At 36.9% G+C, this 24,175-nt stretch overlaps 1 protein-coding gene across 5 annotated transcripts in view; it reads left to right on the top strand.

Annotated features, from left to right (window-relative positions):
* LOC149800795 (protein madd-4-like) overlaps nucleotides 1-16,745 on the top strand; it is a 155,195-nt gene extending 138,450 nt beyond the window's left edge. For 4 of the 5 annotated variants that reach the window (XM_089954786.1, XM_089954784.1, XM_089954785.1 and 1 more), the window contains 4 exons: nucleotides 12-806; nucleotides 10,331-10,519; nucleotides 11,959-12,109; nucleotides 13,481-16,745. In XM_089954786.1, the coding sequence (XP_089810912.1) occupies nucleotides 12-806; nucleotides 10,331-10,519; nucleotides 11,959-12,109; nucleotides 13,481-13,587 (1,242 nt within the window). In that variant the 3' untranslated portion in view covers nucleotides 13,588-16,745. The remainder of the gene's footprint in view (nucleotides 1-11; nucleotides 807-10,330; nucleotides 10,520-11,958; nucleotides 12,110-13,480) is intronic. The other variant, XM_089954787.1, reaches the window with a different exon arrangement.
* The last annotated feature ends 7,430 nt before the right edge of the window (nucleotides 16,746-24,175 follow it).

Below are 24,175 nucleotides of genomic sequence, written 5' to 3'. Positions count from 1 at the left end.
TTCTTTTGTAGTGTTCTGTTAGCTGTGGTATTGGGGTGATGACCAGGGCCATACTGTGCGAAAAGGTGAATGCTACCGGCCAAACATTCACCGTCAGCCGTGACAGTTGTTTGCCAGAGCTCGAACCTGAGATGGAGATGGCCTGCAACAAATCTATATGCCCAACGCCTCTCATCAAGACCGAGGATATACAATTTTTTCAGTTGCAGAAAATGAATCGAATTCGCTTAGTTGTAGGCATGCACGCTCTCGTCTTTCCAGGAGCGTCTGTTCTTGTCAAGTGTCCGACTCAGGGACTGGACCAAGAGAAAATATATTGGTTAAGAAATGGTACAAAACTGAAAGGACCAAAGCGCATCAAAGTCTCCAAGTCTGGAACTCTCCGCATCAGAAGTATACGTCCTGATAAAGATGTTGGCGTGTATACATGCGTCGCTGGCGATCATCAGGCCAACATTTCAATAGAATTTAGCACATCGTATGATATCATTCATGCAACAGTCTTTAGAGAGCAAACTTATCGAGGTGTTGATGAGACTTTTGAAAATGGCTCCGTTCTGGTTCGGGACCCCTTCGACAGGAAACTAAAACCCCTGCACCTTTTTGCTACGGACTGGACTCTATGCTCTGTGTCATGTGGTGGGGGTCTGCAGTCTCGCAATGTTTCGTGTGAACTTGTTTCTCAGAACTACTTTGAAGTGTTTCCGGTATCAGAGTGCACCAAGGATAAGACTACGGGTCCATTGAGAATTAGAAGCTGTAACACAGAACCGTGTGTTAAATGGAGAGCAGGAAATTGGTCAGAGGTATGTATCATGAATGAGATTTTTCATGTGACCCTGTCGCAGACTGAAACGAATAACTGCTCAAAACTAAGTCGGTGAAAAGTGCACGTGTACCTTTTATAGCCTCCGAGGATATTACGACATGGTTTCATGCTTTATGGCACAACAGCACATGTTAGTGTCAAGGCAATTATTCCTTAGAATATAAATAATAGCAGTTGTGCGGACGGGTGTTAGGTAAATTATGCGGACGGGTGTTATGTGAATTATGCGGACGGGTGTTAGGTGAATTATGCGGACGGGAATTGTGCGGAAGGGTGTTAGGTGAATTGTGTGCAATTTATTCAAAACTACATAAGTAGTGGGTACGATTTCTGACAAAGTTTCTCTGGAAAAATTTCAAAATGTACAAATCTGTTATCTTGTCAGCAATGTATGGTTACATTCCACTAAGGTACGACCATTTTGAGAAGTTGGCTTTTGATATTCTGAAGTAATTTTGTCGCTGAAACTTTGATAACTAATATACCCCCAACCTCCAACCCCCGATTGCAAAACATTTTTTAGACAGAATGTTCCGAATGCATGTCTGTATTATCGGTACACTTGTATGAAGTCACAGGTGCTCGACGCGAGCATGATGTTGAGAAGACAAAAAAGTGATGGCTTGATCAATAGAAAAATATCTCAGGAGTAAAACAAGCCATAGAGTATGGTCGTGTGCCTTTAGAAGCAGAAGGAAATAGAGGGTCATGTGTGGAACGAAGTATTTGGAAGTTATGTACCTTCTCTCTTATATAGTATGATAGAGAGGGTCCTATGTCAGAACGGGTCATTGGGTAATCCAAAGTATTTTTGTCACTCTGTATGATTTTTTTTTTTCTTTAGATTATTTTATTTTCAACATCAAGCTCGCGTCGAACATCAGGTTTTGAAGTCTGAAATAACGCCCCTCGGGTAAACCAGATGCATACCGGTTAAAAAAAGCTGGTTCGTCAGAGGAAAGCATATTTTTAGATTGTTAAATCGTGTTGTTTTGTTTGAAAATAAATAAATAAATAAATTTACTGCTATACCAAATCTTTGATAATTTTATTTGCCAACGAAAAGAAAACCCTATGACAGCAAAATAAATCCGGTTTTTAGTAAGTTTTATGCATTTGGTTTACAGTAATTTGGTTTTGCTCCAGTTATATATAGTTCTACACAAACATCGGGAAAGGTAAAGATAAATCACCTAGAACTCGCTGTTGGTATTTATGGAATTACCCGTTTTTCCGATATCATAAATTTTATGGGAAAACCTTGGTTTTTCTTTTATTTTGAAAGAAAAACTTGGTTTTCTTTGATAAATAAAGCTATTCACTCTTAACATGTGGTTTTCCTAGGTTTCCCGCGGAAAACCAGGTTTGACAAATTACTTGTGAGATCACGGTTTCTCCTCGCGAGTTGTTGAAGCAGATATCTTTCACAAGGATTGGTCAATTTGTGACGGTATGTGCATTCGCTGCAATACGGCTGTCTCTATTTTAAGGATTCGCGGTACTAATTATTTTGAAGAATGGGACCCAGTTAAGATAAAATAGATATATATGGGTTTGTCTGGTTAGGATCGGTTGATAATGAAAGTAAAAGTTTAGTATAAAAAATATTCATTTGAGAGCTTATCCTAGTCGTAACTGAAGAAAACAAAAATAGGGACGATATTTGATTGATGGAATTTCAGTCCTTGTACAAACTTGAGCTTGGAAAACTCATTACTGCAATTATCACCTGATTCTTTTGTGCGGAACTGTAAACATGTGTTGCAAACACATGTAGATAAAAAAAATGCTGCAGGACATATATCTTTCTCCATATACAACCATTGATCAAGGATGGGACTATACTGGTGAATCTAGGTTTGATCAGGAGCGTCCAGAAAGTTAAAGTTATTGAATTTTTAATATCATGATGTATCCATATGTTCCCGATCGGAACTGAATTAGTACCGTGAGTCATACATTTGACCCGCCCCCGCCTCATCCCCTCACACAAAATATGTGTGGCTAACGGCTACAATCTTTGATTAAGTGGCAGGGAAAACATTCTGATACAAGCGTATCCGAATGGCATAGATCTCGCGTTTATCAGAAGCTAAAACACTGAAACTTATAAGGCTTTAATCCCTGGTGGCCAAGAAATGAATAAAAAAAAATCAGAATTGGGTTCTGCGCGTGGTCTCTCTTTCACCAAACGTCGGATATTATAGTATTTACTGATATATTCAAATTTCGTACATCACCGACATAATTTTACCGTAGAACAGCTACATTTGAGAATAAATAGTGGATTACAGATCCTACTTGCGAAAATCTCGTCTACAGCTGTAATAACTGAAACTTCCAGTAAAGACTTTGATATACTATGAAAATATTTTAATTGCTTTCTGCACTAAAATGTTAAGCGATTCACCTAGTTATTATCTAAGCATTGGAAAATGTTAACACATTAACCCCTGGAGGTTTTTGTCGTTTTCGCCTGAAATTCGAGTATGAAACACATTTTGAATGCTATTTCTCAGTATATCCTAATACATCAACTTCCATGTGATTTTCCAATAACCTAATGCCTAGTTGTGTTAGAAACAGTTTTTTTATTGGCTATCCTACTTTTTGAAACGGTTCATCTGTCTGTTTGCAGTTCATACCGGTCTACCTTAGATTTGAGACCAAAATTTCTAAAATCCGGACACAAAATCGGATTCCGACCACGGACGAATGATAGGTGGAAAAAAATCTGGTCCAAAAGATGAGGTTTTTCCCTCTGTATTTTGTAGTGCAACTAGAACTTCCAGATTATTTGATATCATTGTAGAGCTACATCTATCTACCTTTCAATAATACCACCCACTTTAGTGTAACATACATGACCTTGACGCTACAGAGCTCGGCAGTAGGCTACTGCCTCCAGTCACATAAACTCGTCGCCAGGGGTTAATGTGTTAATGATAACTGACGCAAACACCTATGGGAAGCTGACTTAACATTTGATGGAACATATGTAAAAAAAAAAAATTATGACTTTTTTGTGTCCAAAACTTATTTTGCATAAAATATTTGTTTCTGAAATTTGAATACACGAATGGTCACTGATGATTTTACAAATGTCACTGACTATACAAGTCTCTGGGATTTTTGGATGCCTCATATCGTATTCCTCACAAATTTTATTATAAAATAAAATGCTAAATCATTAGAACTGAACGGACAATTTAGCAGGCACGAAATGTAAAGTTGAGACGCAATTCATATCTGATTTTCGTAAACCAACAATGGTACATAATACTTGTCCCTTGTCCACAATATCCATTTTATTTTGTACCTCTCTCTCTCTCTCTCTCTCAATGCTTCGGTGGCCTAGTGGTTAGAGCCGATGCTGGTTTGAACTCCAAGTCGAGCCATATCAAAGATTTATAAGAACGTTACTTTCGGCTGCCTCACTTGGCGCTCAGCGTTAAAAGGTTAGTGTTAGGACTGGTCGGTCTGGTGTCAGGTTAATGTAACTGGGTGGGTCATCCTGCTACATGTCTGCGGCATGATGCCCCATTGCTAGACCTCACAATAAACTGCCGCACTACATACATCATAGGGATATGACTGAAAAATTATCCAAGCTACGTTCACAATCCAGATCTCTCTCTCACACACACACACTTAATATTCCTTCACAAAAGCAGGTAATTAGCGGAGGAGTGAAAATATATATTTCTGTGAATCATATTACGTATATCTCGAAAAATAATTGAGTAAACCAGCGGTAGGGATCATAGGTACCCGTACATAGGAGCAAGCGGGGTGGGTGGGGATTTCACCTCTAAACATGTTTTGGCCTACATTAGTAAAACTTAATAAAAACAATTATGCGGGCGCTCCTGATAGGGACTGCTTCCTGTATAAGACTGGACAATAACTGAAAGAAATGCAGAAAGAAATTACGGATTGCTACCGTGTGCCCAGATAATTGGAGTTATTACAATCCTTATAAATGAACCTAGTTTGGAGATCACGACGCTAACATAGAACGCAGTAACAAGTCATAAACAAGTACAATTAAATATAATCGCATATAGTTGTAATTGTGAAGTAATTACTATAAACTAATTATCTTTTTAAAGTAAAACAATTAAGTCGAAGAGAAGATGAATAGAGGGAGATAAAAGTGAATGTTTACTTCTACACCCGATTGTCGGTAAGTGCCCCAAAGATGATATATACATGTCAGATGTAATTCTGAAGCAAATTAAGGAAGATTAAGAACTCGTAACAGTCCGAAGAAAAACCGAAACCCATGTAAATAATTGTTGGTCAACAACCAATGGGAGACTCAGCGGGTGATGGAGAAGTTAATCACTTTCCGGCACACGTTTGAAAAGAATCCACGTTAGTCGAGTTTACCCTAATCAAATCCCTTTGACATGTATATTCACAAAAACACAAAATCTTTCAACGCATTTTAGTATTGAAATAGTTGTGTTGTTTTTGCTGAATCTACTCTTAAGCAGGATGATGTCATCAAAGTTTAACGTGTGTGTGTTGTGTGTGTGTGTTTTGGATTTTTAACGTAGCTTTAACAATTTTTCAGTCATATCGCTACGATGTCTGGATTGTGACAGTTTATAGTGATATCTAGCACTGGGGCATCATACCGCAGACATGTAGCATGATGTCCCACCCAGTCACATTATCCTGACACCAGGCCGACCAGTCCTAACACTAACCTCTTAATGCTGAGCGCCAAGCGAGGCAGCTGTTAGTACCATTTTTGTAAGTCTTTGGTATGACTCAGCCGGGGATCGAACCCACGACCTCCCGCATCCGAGGCGGACGCTCCAACCACTAGGCCACCGGAGCGGTCCAAAAGTTTAATAGTTAATTACTGAGACATATACAATCAGATGTACACCTATTGTACCAATTCAAATAATTTCATCCACAGCTCTACTTTTCCACCTTAATTCGATCATCCGGATTAAGCTATGTTCCCAACGGATTCGGATAACTGACATTTGAATGTACGAGATTTTGCGAAACTTATGATATCACCGCTTTTTAGCTATACTTGTTAAGGTCCACAAGAGCTTATGGGATGGTCTCTTGTCCGTCGTTTGTTCGTTAGCACGCATTTATTATTAAACCCCCCCCCCCACACACACACTATTTTGAGGACTGCCTTGAAAGTTTACAAACAAACGCGGGCACAGACACATCCCATGTTCTATTTTAACCTAGATGAAAGAAAATGGTGCTGCTCAGATATGCGATCGTGTTATCTCTACTCCTCCTGAGTGAATGGTCACATCAACATCGGGTTTTTACTAAAAATACCCTAATGATGTCTAACTGCGCATAAGTAACAATAGTGTTGATCTGACATCCAGTATGACCTTCATGTTAAAACTCTTGTTATCTGAACTCTATTTGAACAGAAAGACGTACTGACGTGGGGTTTTCACCTGCAGCCAGCTTGAAAATCTTTTTATTGTTACTCCTGAATGGAAAGTCATATCAAAATATAGTTATGTCTCCTTCTCTCCAAATGGATGCTGTATAAACACAGGGTTTTCACCAATAGTCTTCTTAGAATACCTGGTTGGTCCTAAATTAAAATGGTGCCAGTCATACATCCAATATGGCTGTCAAGATGACTGTCTAAACAATAAAATTGTCACTATTCCCTCTAACTGGATGATGATTATGACAGGTGATTTTCACCAAAAACTTCCAATGATGTCTGTTTTATCCTAACTATAAATGGCGCCAAGCTGATTTTCAGCATGTGCATCACAGTAGCTAGTTTGAAAATCTTGTTATCGCTGAAGAATACCAGAGATGGTTTCGACACTCGACAGTTAAAAGGAAGAAATGGTCTCATCTTAAATTCCTGGAAATTCTTTTCGGCCAGTAAAGCATCAGTATCCTCGAGGGACCCTTGTTTCTAAAGCGATAAACCATGTATTTTAGTAGAAAACTAACAAGTTAGTGTGTGAAACCAGGTTGTTCTCTCGGAAGGTTATGATATCATTTGATAATTAAGTTTCTTCAGAGGGAAATATTGCGTATCTGGGGAAACCTGGCAAAATCAAAGAAAGACCATTTTCCCCCCTTAGTTAGGGTAACTTTTGTCTTAGAATAATCAGGTTAAACCCAGTTTAACAATTTGAAAAACCAGGTTCTAATCTGACAAACCTGTTTTTGTTCAAGTATTGTGGATTTGGCTTGCCATATGCTCACACCAACCCAAAACTTTACAAGTACACTTGATTGGATAGTGCTAGAATGAACAGGGATACCTAAAATTTATCTCCATCTTTAGTTAGTTTTTATATATGTTGACACTTAAGGACCAGTCCATTACAAAACAAAAACATAATGGACAACCAGTGAAAATACTCTGGCAACAATTTTTGCGGATACATTGTTAAAGACGGTCACACAATAATCATAAATCATTCTCAAAGTACCGTATGTACTTTTTTATACGATGAGTTTAACTAAACAGACCCAGATTTGCCATCGCATAATGTGCCGGCAAATCTAGATCTGTAATTTGTTAGGGGTAATCAGTAGAATAAACAACAAAGACCCTCATTTTTAGGCACATTATGTTACAGCAGAGCAGGATCTGTTGTTGCAGTTGGACTGCTCTTATAGGCAAGTATATACGATAATCAATCTGTCAGGACCACTAAATAACAGCCTCCCATTTTGTCCTTACCAAAGACACTGACACACATCAAGTTCACATTTGAATACAACGTACAAGCAGATGTTAAAATTGTTATTACCTTTTTCAGTGAGAGCTATGAAATAAATAAACTCAGTACTCTGATAGTTCATTCCTTTTCCGTGGTCTGAAACAAACCCCTATACCATAAATCAAAACTGACTGGTATCTATATTTTTTGTATCTACACCAGTAGCAAATATATGGGTTTTTAAAGATCTTTGTTAAGATGCCTGCAAGACCCTATAGTTAATTCATAAAACACTGGAAACTGAACAGCAGTGTACTAAAAATTGAAAACTGTGGAGATCAATTTCCACAAGAATGCTAAAGATGCCTGGACGAAATGTTCAGCAGTAGTCAGTTTCATTGTTCACAAGATGATAATTTTGAAAGCTTTTTGCTCATGAGAAGGTCATTTCCTTTGTTTCAATTTCGAACTTTTAAAATCCGGTCTGACTGTATTGCTGATCCAGATGTTTTCTTGAATCAATGAAGACCTTTTGCATTACAAACTGAAAACGGCTATCTTTGAATGAGTTACTTCAAAGTTCAGTTTCAGAATGAAGGCCTACGCTAAATTTAGAAAGAACCATACTTCAAATCCTGGGTATTCTCCAAACTTGCTAGAGCTAACTCGAACGCAGGCGCAATCCCCTAACTCCCATACACGTTACTTTGAGTACTGTGATGATATTTTGTATTCATATACGAGATCATTCATTTCTCCCGTAACCTGGCTAGTCGTAGGGGCGCCACTGATGACTTCGTGATAATCTCTCTACATTTTGCACTGTTCTCCACTGCTGTGTGTGTGTGACCTTGCAAAGTTCATGCCTGTTCACTCTCTACCTTGTTTTCTCTTTCCTCTCACTGTGGACATGTCCATCTCATCTTTGAGCATCTGGTGAGCAGAACTTCATCTAAATGCACCTTTGAATCTAATGCGCACCTCCTCATTAGAAAACGGTCTAGTCTATGCACGAGATTTTCAGGATCCTTCCATATCATCTCATCTTTAAAGCATGGACTTTCTTTCTAGTTCTGTTGTCAGGGTCCATATCTCACATGCATACAATCATATGGACATGACAAGTGAGCGCATAAGCTTGATCCTGGACCCAAGTGTGATGTTGCTGTCCTTCCAAACAGGCTTCATCTTAGCCAGTGCAGTTGTTGTCTGCGCAATCCTGGAAAGTACATTAGATTTTGAACCTTCATCAGAGGTTATAGCACCTGGATACTTGAAGCTTGACACTGTGCCTAGCTTTTGTCCATTCACTTTTATTTCCATTAGGACGCCGCTTGGGTTGTTTGGCATTAATTTGGTATTTTCAGTGCTGATCTCCATCCTATACCTTAGTGATGCTTGGCTGAGACAGTTCACTAACGTTTTTCCAGTTCATCTTCAGACCTGCTTAGCCATTGAAATCATCAGCGAAGAGCGGGTTGGTGATTGTTTGGCCTCCAATGCCGACACTGCTCTTATGGTCTTCCAAGGCATTGGACATGATCTTTTACAAGTGCATGTTGAAGATAGTGAAAGAAGACACCCCTGTCTGACTCCAATTGGTGTTTCTGAACCAATATCATGATACCACTGACGAGAACTCAACTACGCTAGTAACCTTGTCTTACATCTTTTCTATGGTGCTGATTATTTTTGCATTTATTTTGTATATCAGCATGGTGGCTCACAAGGCTGCATGCCATACCCTGTCGAAAGCCGTCTTTAAATCAATGAAGACATGTTAAAGGTCTTGTTCTTGCTGCAGATACATTCACAGGGATACCAAGATTGAAGATCTGTTTTATATTTGTGCTACGTCCAACTCTGAAACCTGCCTGTTCTTCTGGAATGATGTACTCTGCTTGGGGTTTCATTCTGTACAGGATGATCTTAAGCACAACCTTGCTTGGATGAGGCCTCTTGTTCAGTACTTCTGGCACAGCCTTGCTTGGATAAGGCCTATTGTTCAGTACTTCTGGCACAGCCTTGCTTGGATAAGGCCTACTGTTCAGTACTTCTGGCACAGCTCCAGATTCCCTTTCTTAGGAAGAGTGATGCTCAGAGATTAGGAACATGGCGTGAACCATTCTCCAGTTTGTCAGATTTTGTTGCAGATTTTTGTGAGGACATCTATTCATCTATTCTGGAGGTTCATGCTGTTTGAACAAGTTCTGCTCGTATATTGTTTACCCCAGCTGGCTTCCATTTGTCTAGTGCCTTCACTGCAGCATTTACTTCATCCCTGAGGATTGGGTGTTCAGCCTATGTTGTGGTTAGTGGGAAGTTTGGAATAGCTTGGTCTCAAAAAGTCTCCTTGTTGTAGAGCTCTGAACAGTATTCTGTCCATCTGACAAGGATGTCTTGGTCTTCTGTGAGACTCTTACCATCCTTGTCCTGGATTATAGTAGATCTCCCCCGTTTATCTGTTGTCAGGTCTTTCACCAGTAGGTATGCCTTTTTACTGTTATTCTGGTTCAGGTTTTTCTCGCCTTCCTTACAACCAGATTTTAGTAAATCCTAAGACTTTTGGGACCTTATATTAAAGTTTACTTACGGTACAGCAAATTGTACTTTCAAACTTAGTGCTTGAGTTCAGGAGTCATCCTAAAAAAATGTTCATCTCATACAAGACCAATATTAAATCTGGAAATATTAAATGGAAATATCACTTAAATGATGTTCAGTTCTTATACATATTAATAACTATAATTCGAGTTTGTTATTTACTGGAACAGGAGTTTATCATGTCTCATTTTTCCTACTTGTACAGTGTTCTAACACGGAATGCGTGAGGAACCTCTTTTCTATACAGCATCGTACTGTGGAGTGTACATTAGAGTTTAATGGGACAGTCCTTGGTTCCAAGCACTGCTCTGCCCTTGGATTTCCTCCAGACAGCATCAGAGATTGTTTGAATAGGAATTGTACAGCAGTCTGGAATGCTTCGAAATGGTCTGAGGTAGGAAATCCCTTAAGTCTTCTAAAAAATATGACCTTGTGCCAAAGCTTCACCATGACTTCAGTTGTCAGTCATTACAAACTGAATTTCTGACAGACCTCAAACCACTTATCGCAGGCTTTGTCAGTCATTACATTTTCTGACCTCGAGTTAGAATTATTAAACACTTATTAATTTTGATCAAGTGACTCGTACTATGCATGGCTCTGTAATACTAATACTAATAATGTTGCAGAATGCTACTTTCATTGCCCATGTCTTACTTAGAAAATTTTCAGATTTATAATTGATATTATATGGAGATCTTATGAACAATTAATATTTTCTTAATGTTTTAAAAGCTTCATTTCCCGCCCATTTTGATTCAGATTATTTTCATATGCAAGGTGCTTGTTTTTAGCTTAGTACAAGTCTAACAACCTTCTGCTTATTTTTCCTACCAATAATGTCAAGAAAATCTGTACATGTTGGTATTGTAATAAAGAAAAATTGTTCCAGGGGCTATTGTATGGAAACATTTACAAAAGTATCAAAATATTTCCAACATACATTTTTCGTTTGAAATGAACATGGTTAACACGAGCAGTGTTGAGAGTTCTCGTCAGTGAAATGTACTCAACTTGGGAGCCTTGTTGGTGTTGACCACCTAATTTGCCATGTCAAAGATAATGACTGCTTTAGATTATTTTCCTATGTCACTCTCCCCAACAGGTTGGTAGTAGACCTGCAGGACTTTAGGAAAAGCATTTTTCTTAAGGGATAATTTAGAGTTGGCAGCCCTATTAGCATTAGAAGCCACTTGTGTTTTCATCACATGACATTTATAAGTAAAAATTATATGACCTCACAATTTTCTTCCTATATTAACTCGTTAATGTTGTTGTTGTTTTGGGTTTAACACCATTTTTCAGTACATGATAGGCTATACATGGTGGCAAATATAACTGGTGGAGAAAGAACAGGGAAAAAATCCCGGAAAGAACCACCGACCCATGGGAAAGCTATTGCAAGCCTTCTCACATGCCCTGAAGGATATAAAAGTTTCTGCAGTCAAGAGAAAGAAATGGTCTTGTATTGAATTTCTGGAAATTCTTTTCAGCCAGCAAAGTGTCTGTCCCTTTGATGGACTTTTGTTTAAAAATGTTTTGCTAAAACAAAAATACTTCTTTTAAGAAGATTGTGTTAAAACATCATAGTTACCCCTACCAGAATGACTGAAATGATATAAGCGCAAATCTTAACCAAAATGTAATAAACAGACAAGGATAACTAGATTTCTATACGACTGTCATGGGGGTGGGGGTCTAGTGTGGCATAATAGACGAATATGGCATGCATGTACTGCGTTACAAAGGATAAGATGCCATACTCTGTGAGAGCCTATTTATTTTGAACTCAAAAATAGCTGCTGAAATCATCAAACATTACTTTGCTTTCAGTGTGTAGGGGAATGTGGCAAAAAGGGTTACAAGACTAGAATGTTGAACTGCATATGGGCCAAGTCGGGAGCCCGTGCACCTCAGGGAAGTTGTGATAGTGTAGATGTACCCAAAGTGTTTAAACGCTGCAATACAATAAATTGTCCCATCGGTAAGTATGCTTGTACATTTTATTTTGTCTCAAAATCACGTTATATTGCATTTTGCGCCATGTTTTCCTAATTTAATGGATAATGAAACATGCAAAAACCACACAAATTTGTTTTGGCAAATAAATAGGCAAACGATTGTTCATGTACAGTTGAATTAATGCTTTTTGTAATTGAGTACAGTTGAATTAATGCTTTTTGTAATTGATAAATATGACATCATGCTTTTTCTGAGAAAAAGAACAACTAAGAAACAACTGATTGCTAAATTGTAATGAAATTGGGTATAATCTACATGCAATTAGAATTTCATGTTATGTATTTTGTTTGACTAATCCACCTGGTCCGTGGAGTCGCAGTAGCTGAATGGTACAGTATGAACCTAGGCATTAGTAATGCATGATATGAAGTCTTAAGATAAACTCTGTGTTAGACTTACCATGATCTGGACCTTTGACCTTTAGACATGCCTTAAGTCCAAGCTATGGTCAAGCAATTTACTCTAATAAAGCTACTCAGCAAAACTCATTTTTCTCTCAGACAAATACCCTCAAAATAAATAGGTTTCTTTCTTACCTTATATGTAAACCCTCCACAAAACGTTTGCCAAGGTACATGATCTTGAACGAAAGTTATTAAACAAAATCATTTTTTTTCTTATTTCAGTCAGTGACCATCTTTGAATCTCAAATAAAAAATCCTTTTTTTACACAAGCACATGACATCCACAAAGTCTGGTAAAGGTACATAATTGAGAACTGAAATTTTTGTGAAGAAACCATTCTCAATTTTTCAGCCACAATGACCTTAAAAAGGTTTTCACCTTGCACCAGGTGCAACCCATCCACAGTATTTGGTCCACACCAGTGATGTAAAACTAAAGTTATTATGCAGAAACCACTCATCTTCTTTAAGTCACAGTGACCTTGATCTTTGGCCCCAAAATCGATAGGGTTCTTCCATCTCACAAATGCAAGCCATTCACAAAGTCTGATCTAGGTCTGTAATGTGTAACTAATGTTTGTTGTTTTTTTTTCTTCTTTTTTTTCTTGGTTACAGAAACCATTTTTCATCTTTCAATTACTGACTATGACCCCTGAACTAGAAAAGTGAAAGACATCCATTTTCGTACCAAAAATGCAAGTTATTTAAAAAGTTTGGTAATGGTAGATGGTTGATAAGTTGAGTTATTGTGCAGAAACAAAGTAGCAAACAGACAAATGGACAGAAAAAGCATATACAAACCATTTCTTGCCCAATTCTTCAATTTGATTTATACCAATTATTCCATCTTTTAATCACATTTTTCTGTTGTCCCATATACTTAGGAATGACATACTGTATCCAGAAACTTTACTGTCTTCTATTTTCAGTTCTTAAGGATGAATCCAGCTACTGCAGTGTGGTCAAGGCATTAAAAATGTGCCAATATGAGAATTACCAAAGAAAATGTAGGAAAACTTGCTCTACAGAAAGCTGATGACAAAGGGAATATATCTGACTTTAATTTAATTTTATTGTGTTGTGTTGATCATGTGTTGTGAGATGACAAAAATTTCATTTTCCAGCCAGTTTTATTGACCAGAATCATTGGAAAGTAAATACAAGGAAATTAAGATGAGATTGAGAAGGTTCGGACTGACCAGGAGAGTGGAAAATGAATACAAGAAAATTAATAAGGGGGCATGTCTGCATAAATGATCTTGCCAATTTAATTCGGAATAGGTTAATTTAGAGTCTTGGAGGAAATGCCTGGGTGAATGAGAAAAAAAACCCCAAACCCAACAAAATTACAAAAAAAACCCAAACCCAACAAAATTACAAGTGTCTGTGTACCCAGATATTTTAACTGTCAAATGTCAAATAAGCTACCTAGCAATCTACAATTCTAACAGATCCATAAAAACTTGTTTTGTAGACACTAGTAAAGTGGATTAAAAGAAAACAAGCAAAACAACAGCAGCATAACAAAGAAGACAAAACAATGAAATAAATGAGAAGTGAGCCTTAACACCAGTTTTATAGCAACAAGTCAGCAAACAATTTTTTTGTAACAAAAGTTTTGAAATTATCAACAAATTCACCAAAATGAGGTTTCAGGCTTGACTTAACATGAATATGATTTAGAATCCTGCAATAAAAAGATAATGTTTACAAAGTTTGAAACCACTAATAAATAAAATTAACATTACTTGATAGGGGGCTTAGTTAAAATTGCCATATGCTCAGTACAGCACAGGAAATTAGTTAATCTCAATGTGTACATGTAGTTTGAATAAAGTTGTATCTTTACATGAAAATTTAGAAAATTTAAACAAAAATCAGTGAAATGCAGCATTTTGCTTTTCTAAAATATCTTTTCTCAAAAAAGAGAAGAAGAAAAAACATTGTATATACTCACAAGTGGAGTCCAACTGTAAACTGCATAGATTTAGATGTCATTATATAATACACTGTCAGATCTGGATCTATATAGTGTGTTATGAGTAATCAGTAAAGCAAATTAACAAAGACCGTGATGTCAGTACATTATATGATGGAAGGTCATAGTCTGCGTTGTTTGCAGTTAGACTTATAAGCAATTATATATGGTAGTTGAGTTATGAGAAGAAAATGGCTTTTGCTCAAGTTTTCACTTCCCATTAATGTCCAATGAACTACTGTGTGTACTCGCTTAGAAGTCAATTCCAACTGGAAGCAACAAAGACTGTGATCTGCTGTCACATAATGCAATGGTATTCTTGGGTCTGTGCAGACTGCATTGGGACTTAACTGTTACACAGGTGAATATGGTACAAAGTTTTAGGTCGATATTAAGATGAATATATTATTTATCCTCAATGGCAAAAAATACACTTTAATGTGTATTTGTATTTGATCATGTGTTTGTAAGATAGAGTTTTGTAGTAACAGCATACAAGAAAATAAGGTTCATAACATAAACATTTTTGTGGTATTGGATACAGTTAGCATGTACTTTCTATATATTCTTGTTACTATAAAAAAAAAATTCAAATGTTAAAATACAATATCTGTTACAGCCATTAATTTTCACAGAATGAATTTTATTCTTTAGTTGGCATAATGTAGTATTTCATACTAGTGCTACCTTAGTAATGGACACAACTTGTACAACAGTTGGCTCAAAGTAAACATAGAACACTGGTTGATATTTACTGCCCAGGAATGTTATATTGATGCCATGGGTTGGCATCAGGATAGCATAATAAAAAATTGTAGTTTCCATCATTAATTATATGATATAGAGATTGTGTAGCTGAATATATGTAAAACACTGAGATAATTGCTTGTGTGACACAGATATTGTGATGCTGAAGTAAAACATTGAGATCACTGCTTGTGTGACACAGATTGTGAAGTTGACAATATGTAAAAACATTAAGATCACTGCTTGTGTAACACCGAGATTGTGAAATTGAAGCTATCAAACATTAAGATCACTGCTTGTGTGACAGATTGTTAAGTTGAAGATATGTGAAAGATTGAGATTACTGCTTGTGTGACACAGACTTTGAAGTTGAAGTAAAACATTGAGATCAGTTTGTGTGATGCAGACTGTGAAGTTGAAGATATGTAAATCATTGAGATTCCTGCTTGTGTGACACAGAAATTGTGAAGCTGAAGTAAAACATTGAGATCGCTGCTTGTGTGACACAGATTGTGAGGTTGAAGATATGTAAAACATTGAGATTACTGCTTGTGTGACACAGAAATTGTGAAGCTGAAGTAAAACATTGAGATCACTGCTTGTGACACAGATTGTTAAGTTGAAGATATGTAAGACATTAAGATCACTGCTTGCGTGACACAGATTGTGAAGTTGACGATATGTAAAACATTAAGATCACTGCTTGTGTAACACCAAGATTGTGAAATTGAAGACATCAAACATCGAGATCACCGCTTGTGAAGATATGTAAAACACTGAGATCACTGTTTGTGTGACGCAGACTGTGAAGTTGAAGATGCATAAAACATTGAGACCGCTGCTTGTGTGACACAGATTGTTAAGTTGATGATATGCAAAAAATGATATCACTGCTTATATGACTGAGACTGCTTGTAGCTAAAGATATGAAAAGACTTAATATCACTTACATGACAGACTGTAGTTGAAAATACGTCAGTCTAAACTGATATCATTGCTTGTATGACAGAGTGTGAAGATATTAAAAAATGATATTATTGCTTACTTGTCTGAGTTTGTATAGTTTAAGATATGTCAATAAAATCTGATATTATTGCTTACATGACAGACTTAGTGGTTCCAAATTTGTATAAAAAAAATAACTGATAGCATTTCTTACATGACAGATTGTAAAGATGAGGATATCTAAAGAAAATGATATCACTAGTTATAAGACAGACTGCATAAAGGTATTAAAAGCATGTATCATTGCTTATATGACAGATTGTGTATTGGAAGATATGTAGAGAACAGATATCATTGCTTGTATGACAGAAATATCTGTACAGCAGATATTTGATGCAATTATAGACTAATGTGTTTGTAATATGTGTAATACTGAATAATTTACCATAGAGGTACTTCTTAATGTGTTGTTATTAAAATAATAACTATACATTTTGTAAAACATAATAAAAACAATAAGCAAGTCTATCTTTGATGTCTGTTGTCTTAAGAGATAATGAACAAAGACTCAGCATGTTACTTCTTTTGAAAAACACTTTGAAAGTATGAAATTTTTAGATGTAGACATGGAACAGGTCAAAGATAAAAAGGTGTAATTCTTCACGTCATTTATTTCTACCTTTGACATACAACTTTAGTTACTTTCTTTTACTCCTCTAACACTTTATACAAAATCTGCTCTTTTGGCTGACCCATGTCCAGTGAAAAAGTAAAATATTTAATTGAGAGGTACAGTGCAAGATGTGACAAATCTGTACTGAGATCACAAAACAAGTCTTCAAAAATTTGAACGAGACTGTTCAACCAAATATTGTCATTTCTGTACTTTTTGAATTTCAAGACTTCAGATGATCATACTGAGACAATATACCTAACTCAAAAATTCATAGTTAATAGCTATTTTTGTCTGAATTACAAACTACAGGTCAAAACTTCTAAGGGCTGGGTAGTAAATTTTGGTCTCTAACAAAGGTTCATTGGAGGTCAACATTTACTACTCTCACTCTCAAAATAGCAACAAATATGTGTATCCCAATTAAAGAAAACAAAAGTCTCTTGAATGGACTGATGCTCTACTGACAAAAATAATTTCCTCAAATCCAAGATAAAACCATTATGTCTTCTTAGCTGTCAAGTGTTGAAACCATCTCTGATATCCTTGAGCAGTGAGGATTTTCCAAATGGTTATTACAGCAACCATACTGGATTTAATATCATCAGCATTATTTTTATTTAAAAACTAAGCAGATATCACAAGAAATCATTTCGTGAAAGCCTTATGTCAGTATGACTTTCCATTAGTAGAAGTTAATAGGTTCTCAAGATGACTGCCATGGCAGCCAAAATGACATGGCAGCCATAATGTATGTAACACTGGAACCACCTTCACTTATGACCAACTAGATATCATAAGAAGTAGTTTAGTGAAAATTAATTGTCAATACGGATTTTTCTCCAGGAAAAGTATTATGATTTTCCTTATGTAAGATTGGCCCCATTTTCATTTAGCACCAACTAGACATTGTAAGAAGTTGGGGTGAAATGAATAAGTGATATATCAATATTATCACTAAAAGGAATAGATACAAAATGATTCATGCAGTTACCCATATACAAGTTACTTTAATTTTCAGCAGTTATAAATAGTTATCAGTCGTTTCTTTGAATTGAGCATTTATATGAGACAGCTGTAGCTTGCACACGCATGTATTTGTCAGTAAGAATGAAAAACTGTTGAAAATACCCACTTGCCTTAAACAAATTAGCAAACACAAGGTTACTAAGCCTGGTGGTTTGAAATCTGCCCACTCCTTCCTCCACCAATTCCATGCTGATTATTTCATTCTACCAGCATGCTCAGCCACTCATAACATATTGCAGCAGTTTTTTTCACCATTAGGTACTTTATTTCTCTTGTACTTATTTGTAAAGCAACCCCATACACTACTAACACTTTATTTGTTAAAGAAATCTTGTACAATAAACTAAATCAAAAGTATGACAAAGTCAGACCTTTGTATGCACAAAGCATACATTTATTCACGATGCAAAATAAACAAAAATACACGTATACAGAACACCAACTTTCTGTATCTGTGTGACTTGAGTCCTACTCATTCCTTAGTGAATATGTGGTTGGGGGAGGATACAACTGAGAGGATTCTCTTTTTTCATATAATTGACAATACTGGGCAATCTTGGGCAGAAAACAACTTAATTACATGTCAGGGGAGACAACTTGTCATGTGTCTGTTTCCACTAGACAACAGGGTTGTGTCCCTTGAACGACAATCTAAACGACGATATAGGGAGGAAAATTGTTTGCCCGACGAAGAGAAACAAGTTCATTTGATTGAGAGTTTCAGTCTTAGAAAGTATGATATTTTATGATAAATACATAGGTTCAATGATCACAGATACATTTATAAAACTGAATAGTTATGATATGAAATCATTATTTTCATCCACTTTCACATTATCTACACTAGCAAAAAGAGTGGTATGTGAATAAGAAAATAGACTCATTCAATAACCAGACACAAATTAATAAGAATGAGGTGATATGTGGTGAGAATGCATCACCAATGATCACCCAAACAAAGTTTTATAACTGCAATGTATCCTGACATCTAGGTGAACTCTTGCACACAACTGGAAGTTGCATACAAATCTTTTCAGAGGACAGGAACTAAATGTTGAATATATAAATATTTCAAACTCATGAAAATGGATCCTAGATGAATTACAAAAGTTAAAAAATTACTATGCTAGAATAATATGAGAAATTGAAGTTCTACATGTATGTACTGAAATTACAGTATTAGCGATATGTATCTTAAAATCCTTTAAGTAGCAAAATCGTTAAAAATAATTCCAAAATAAATACTGAATAGATTATAGAACAGAAATTTAAATTTAAGTAGATACCCATGTCTTGCCATACCGACTGTTAAACCTGACTTTTACATGCTGCTGTACATACCCAAGGAATCAGAGCTTGAGACATTGCTGTCTTGTTGTTTGTGTTCCAGCTTTCTGGCTAATTTCAAACTTTCCCATGTCCTAAATAAAGTGTCATAGGAATTTTGCTGGAAAACTGTTCGATGTTGGAGAACTTGGAAATTGTTGGAAAACCCTAACTTGTCTTGAGACTAGAAATCTATGCAAAACAATAATTATTTGCAATTAAAGAGTTATATTTTTGTGAAATTATCATCAGGGGAAAATATTTCATTGAAAATGTATCCAAAATCTGTTGCCGAACCACAATTTGGTAACTGGTATCGACTTCCATATGGGTGTCTTTATAGAATCTATCCTGCCCATACTTGGTGAGCTATAAACAGCAGTGTCCTACAAAGGTTACGCACAATCATCAGTCACATGAAAACAAGTGTTTTCTATAAGAATTGATAACATCTCCAGTAATCAAATATTATTTCTGCAATTGCGTCCAAACTATGAAACGTCTCCTTATCATGTCAAACTTGCAAATGCATCCTTCAATATTGTCAGATCACACATCCAACATTGCCTTAACTGTAAGTTTTTTTATTCCTATCTACAAAAAAATGTCTCTGTTAGAAAATCAAAATACAATTTAAAAAAATATTGTGTGTAGTGTAGCAGCTGTGGTGGTCTTAAGCCTCAATGATTATAGTGTTTCACGAACTGTCATCAAATGTTGTAAAGACTAGAAAAATTCCACCTGTTACCAGATTTGTTCACGATGTTTAAGTACTTTACTGATCATTTAATAACCGCTTTTTCACAAAGTTTTGCAATTGTGTCACATGTTGTCTACTTGTATATTGAATAGAAGGGCTACAATTCTGGTAGGTCATGCAGTGCAGTATGTTACGTTCAATTCTGATGGGTGGTTACTGTTTGTTCTTCAAGTCCTGAGTATAACAAGAACCACCAATCAGAACTGTAAGTTATTCGCTGTGTGATACACCAAACGTAGTGGCATCCAAACTAAATCTAAACATGGATACAAATCAACAGAAACTTCACACAAAATGATCTGCAAAGTCCTTCTATTGAACATGGGGAACAAGTCTGGAATGTCCACGTTTGTGCTGATATATGTAATTAGTGACTAAGTATGCCAACAGGACCCATTCAAATGGGCACAGGATTGGCAAGGGGGCAGATCTGCCATTGTGTTGTCTTGTCTACTTGTACTGAATATGAGGGCTACATTTCTAGTAGGTGATGCAGTGAAACAAGTTGCAATCAATTCTGATTGGTGATTACTGTTTGTCCAAGTCCAGAGTATAACAATAACCACCAATCAGAACTGTAACTTATTCACTGTGTGTAACACCAAAAGTAATGAAATACAAACAAGTTATAGTCACCTTGTTTATTTGTAGAAGAGGGTAGAGGTTCTCAATTATTTCCCCTCTCAGAAAAAAGTGTACGTATGTAAGATCTTTGGCATCTGCAGGAAGCACAAAATGAAGGACCTGGTTGTCAACCATCTCTGCTTCCGTTATCATAATTGTTATGACTTTACCTGTACAAGGAAAGCTGATTTTTAAAATAATGTTTCTCTGAGAATTACAATTGATGATTTTGATTATGCGAACATGAGGAAGTCTCATCTGATTCCGGTTGGTTAATAATTCCATATTCAGATGGACAAAATTCTGAGATGGATGGAGGTCTGACTTTTCCCAGTTCACTTGAAACCCTGGAAGATCTAAACGAGAGAGGAGATCGTTCCTACCTTGGGGCAGAATGGAACTTAACATATGCTTCTGGAAGATGTCATCCAGAGACACTGCCATCATTGTATGTAGATGAAATCAGTTGGAACAGAGTGACAGTGTAATCCATAATCTCAGTAAAATCCAAGGGCTGATACTGAGGTCCAAGGGACAACTTTAAACTATAAACTGTCGCGGTAAGCAAAATGGAGACAAATGTTCATGACACTGGGTGGATAGGGATGGGAAAATATGCATTGGTAAGATTGATGTTGGTGCACATGTGGCTAAGAAGATCCTATGTCCTGAAGCCGATTAACATCCCTTCACACTGGCGGGGACTGAGTGGTTCCAATTACCTGTGTGTGTTCAGCAGTGAGGTGTAGGGGCAGTTCCTGAGCTGCCTGCCTCTGAACTTCCTCAATTCTTCCTCGAGAGCAATGGCGACCTAAACAGGGTTGTCCAGAAAGGGAGGGTTTGACAAGGTTTGAGCAACATGGAATTTAGACATGTGACATGTATCAGGAGTAAATTGGCTGAACCTGTCAAAGTATTGGTTATATTATGGTGAGCAGCCATGGTGATAACCCTAGTAATCCTGGCTGTCGCCTCCCAATCATTTCTATTGCCAGGTGTCTCTGTTGAGTCAGAATGGTGCAAATGAGGCAAACTTCAACAATGAAGAAGGTATAACAACATTCCAAACCAGCTCTGACAAGCATGAAGCACATTTGTTTGCCTTATAAAACAGACAAGCAGTCATGTGGACTATTGGTTTTCTTATGTCACATGTTTAGGCCTGAATAAACAGTGACACAAGAAAGAGTGAAAACAACAAGCTTTTAAAAATACGATAATTTATTTCCCTGGAAAAATTCTGTAATAATGACAAAATATGAACTTATGGTTTTATAGAATCAAATCTAAAAATAATCCAAGAATAACATTGTTGTAGTCCTAATAACAAAATGTTCTATTAATTTCATATTCGAATCCTGACGAAGAATCCAAGATGGAAGACGATGACATATGCTGCAAGCCGCAGTGTTGAAGTCTACATTTCCTTGTAGAAACAAGAATTATCACTCCAATTTATGATAGCTGAATCAATTTTTTTTATAAAAAACTGCTCTTGTTCCACAATATTACATGTGCACATGTATTTTCCAGAAGAAAAAAAAACAGAATTAAACCTTTTGAATCCAAGCAATTTGAAATAACTCCAAACCAAGTAATTTGAAATAATTCCAAACAGCACAACATACACCTAACAGTTTAACAGCCCAGCTTCTACTGAGATTAATTCTCCAGAACATGTGGACAGCTGCTATATTCTTGTCAAATGTCGGGAGATCAGTATTGAAGGTGTCTGTCACCTTAAGTATGCCCAACTGGGGAAGGAACCAGAAGGATTGCGTCTCATCCTCCTTGTCAAGATCTACCAATTCTTTAGAGTAGTGTAGGGGTGGTGGGCATTCTGAAGTAATCAACACCCTATAAATGTCCTTGATGGTGGCTTTAAAACTAAACTTCAGACCATTCCATGGTCGGATTGATTATGATGTGAAGGATAGTTTCATTGCACTCACTGTGTGTCAAGGCCTAATCTGGGTCTACTTGCAGATATGGAGAAGACATACCAGGTCACATGAAGACTCAATTCCATCCATATTAAAACAACACTAGCTCTCCCTTGTGGACAAGCAGTGAAAATATGGAAGTCTGGCACTACCGAGATTGCAGGCTTGTTTGCCCGGCAAATGGTCGGCCTGGAAGTTGGCAGTATTGAAGACGGTCCAGCTATCACCAATATCACTGCTCCAAGGGCTAGCTGGACAGATTTCTCACTGAAAGGGCATGTTGCCGACAGTGCAGTTAGATGGCTGGATCTGTCACTAAGATCCCTGTCAAGCATAGTTGGCTGGGCCGATTCAATGAGAAGGTCCCCATGCTGGAATGGCCGGACAGTCCAGTGATGGCCTGCACTGTTGTGGTTTTATTATGCATTGGATCCAATGGATCGATACAATCCCCATGTGTCCTATACTTGTATGCCCAGAGACCATGCTTTGGCATACAGGGGGACTGGGCTGCCTAAAATTGGGAAACACTCTACCAGTGAGTCAGAAATGCAAGCAATGAACTAGTTGGCTGGGTAGCCTTCTCAAAATATCTCCAGTGCTGGCCAGTTGGTTATGGTTGGATGGCCAGTAACAGGGCAGTGGTGTAAGGAGGTGGATCCAATTGATCCAGTTTGAACCCCATGCTCCGACTCACAGGCCCGAAGGCCATACACGGTCATGTGGGGGTCCTTGTGCCCACTGGACTGCCTAAAATTGGGGAATGTTCTCCAGTGAGTCAGTATCACCAACAAGAAACCATAGATTGTCTTCCTTGACTTATTCCATTTTTACTTCCCTTCAATGCTGAATGGACTATTGGTTTGAACATGCATTTCAGAAACATTTCTCCTGCAATGGCAACAGGAAGAAAACAAAGTAGAGATTAGCAAATCAGTATATGACTAACTAGCAAATCAGTATATGACTAAATAGCAAATCAGTATATGGCTAACTAGAAAATCAGTATATGACTGACTAGCAAATCAGTATATGACTAACTAGCAAATATGGTAGCCCTGACCACATATTATATATGCTGCATATAACAGACTTAGTACAAACAAAACAAGAGTCATGGTAGACTCCCATGCTCTGAAGATGCATATACATTTAAATGACATTCTGCTGAAATGACACAAGAAGAGAAAACAAAGCATAAATTAATAATTCATCAAGTTACTAACTTGCCAATATAAATATATTCCCCATTACTAACATAGGAATAAAAAATTTCATTGTCGCATTCCAAACTTAGAGACTATGCTTTGAACTTGTATACTGAAGTATTTAGTAGACCGTTCTACTGAAACAACACAAGAGAAAAACAAAACATAAATTTGCAATGCAGCATGTAGATAACTCGCTAAAACTAACTGTTACAAATGAAGTTTGTGAAGAAGCCAGGGTCACACTAACTTGTAATGTCCTTGCATAGATCAACAATAGTGTGATGTGATGTGCTCTTAAATGGACAAACTCCCTAAATGTGACAAAATCATTCAAATATGGTAGAAATTGAAAAAGGATACAGCAGAATGATGAGTCCACACAAAAGAT

Source organism: Sinohyriopsis cumingii, chromosome 4 (genome assembly GCF_028554795.1).
Source record: "Sinohyriopsis cumingii isolate HCF-2022 chromosome 4, ASM2855479v2, whole genome shotgun sequence".
Lineage (NCBI taxonomy): Eukaryota > Metazoa > Mollusca > Bivalvia > Unionida > Unionidae > Sinohyriopsis > Sinohyriopsis cumingii.
This window is presented reverse-complemented; position numbering and strand designations above follow the sequence as displayed.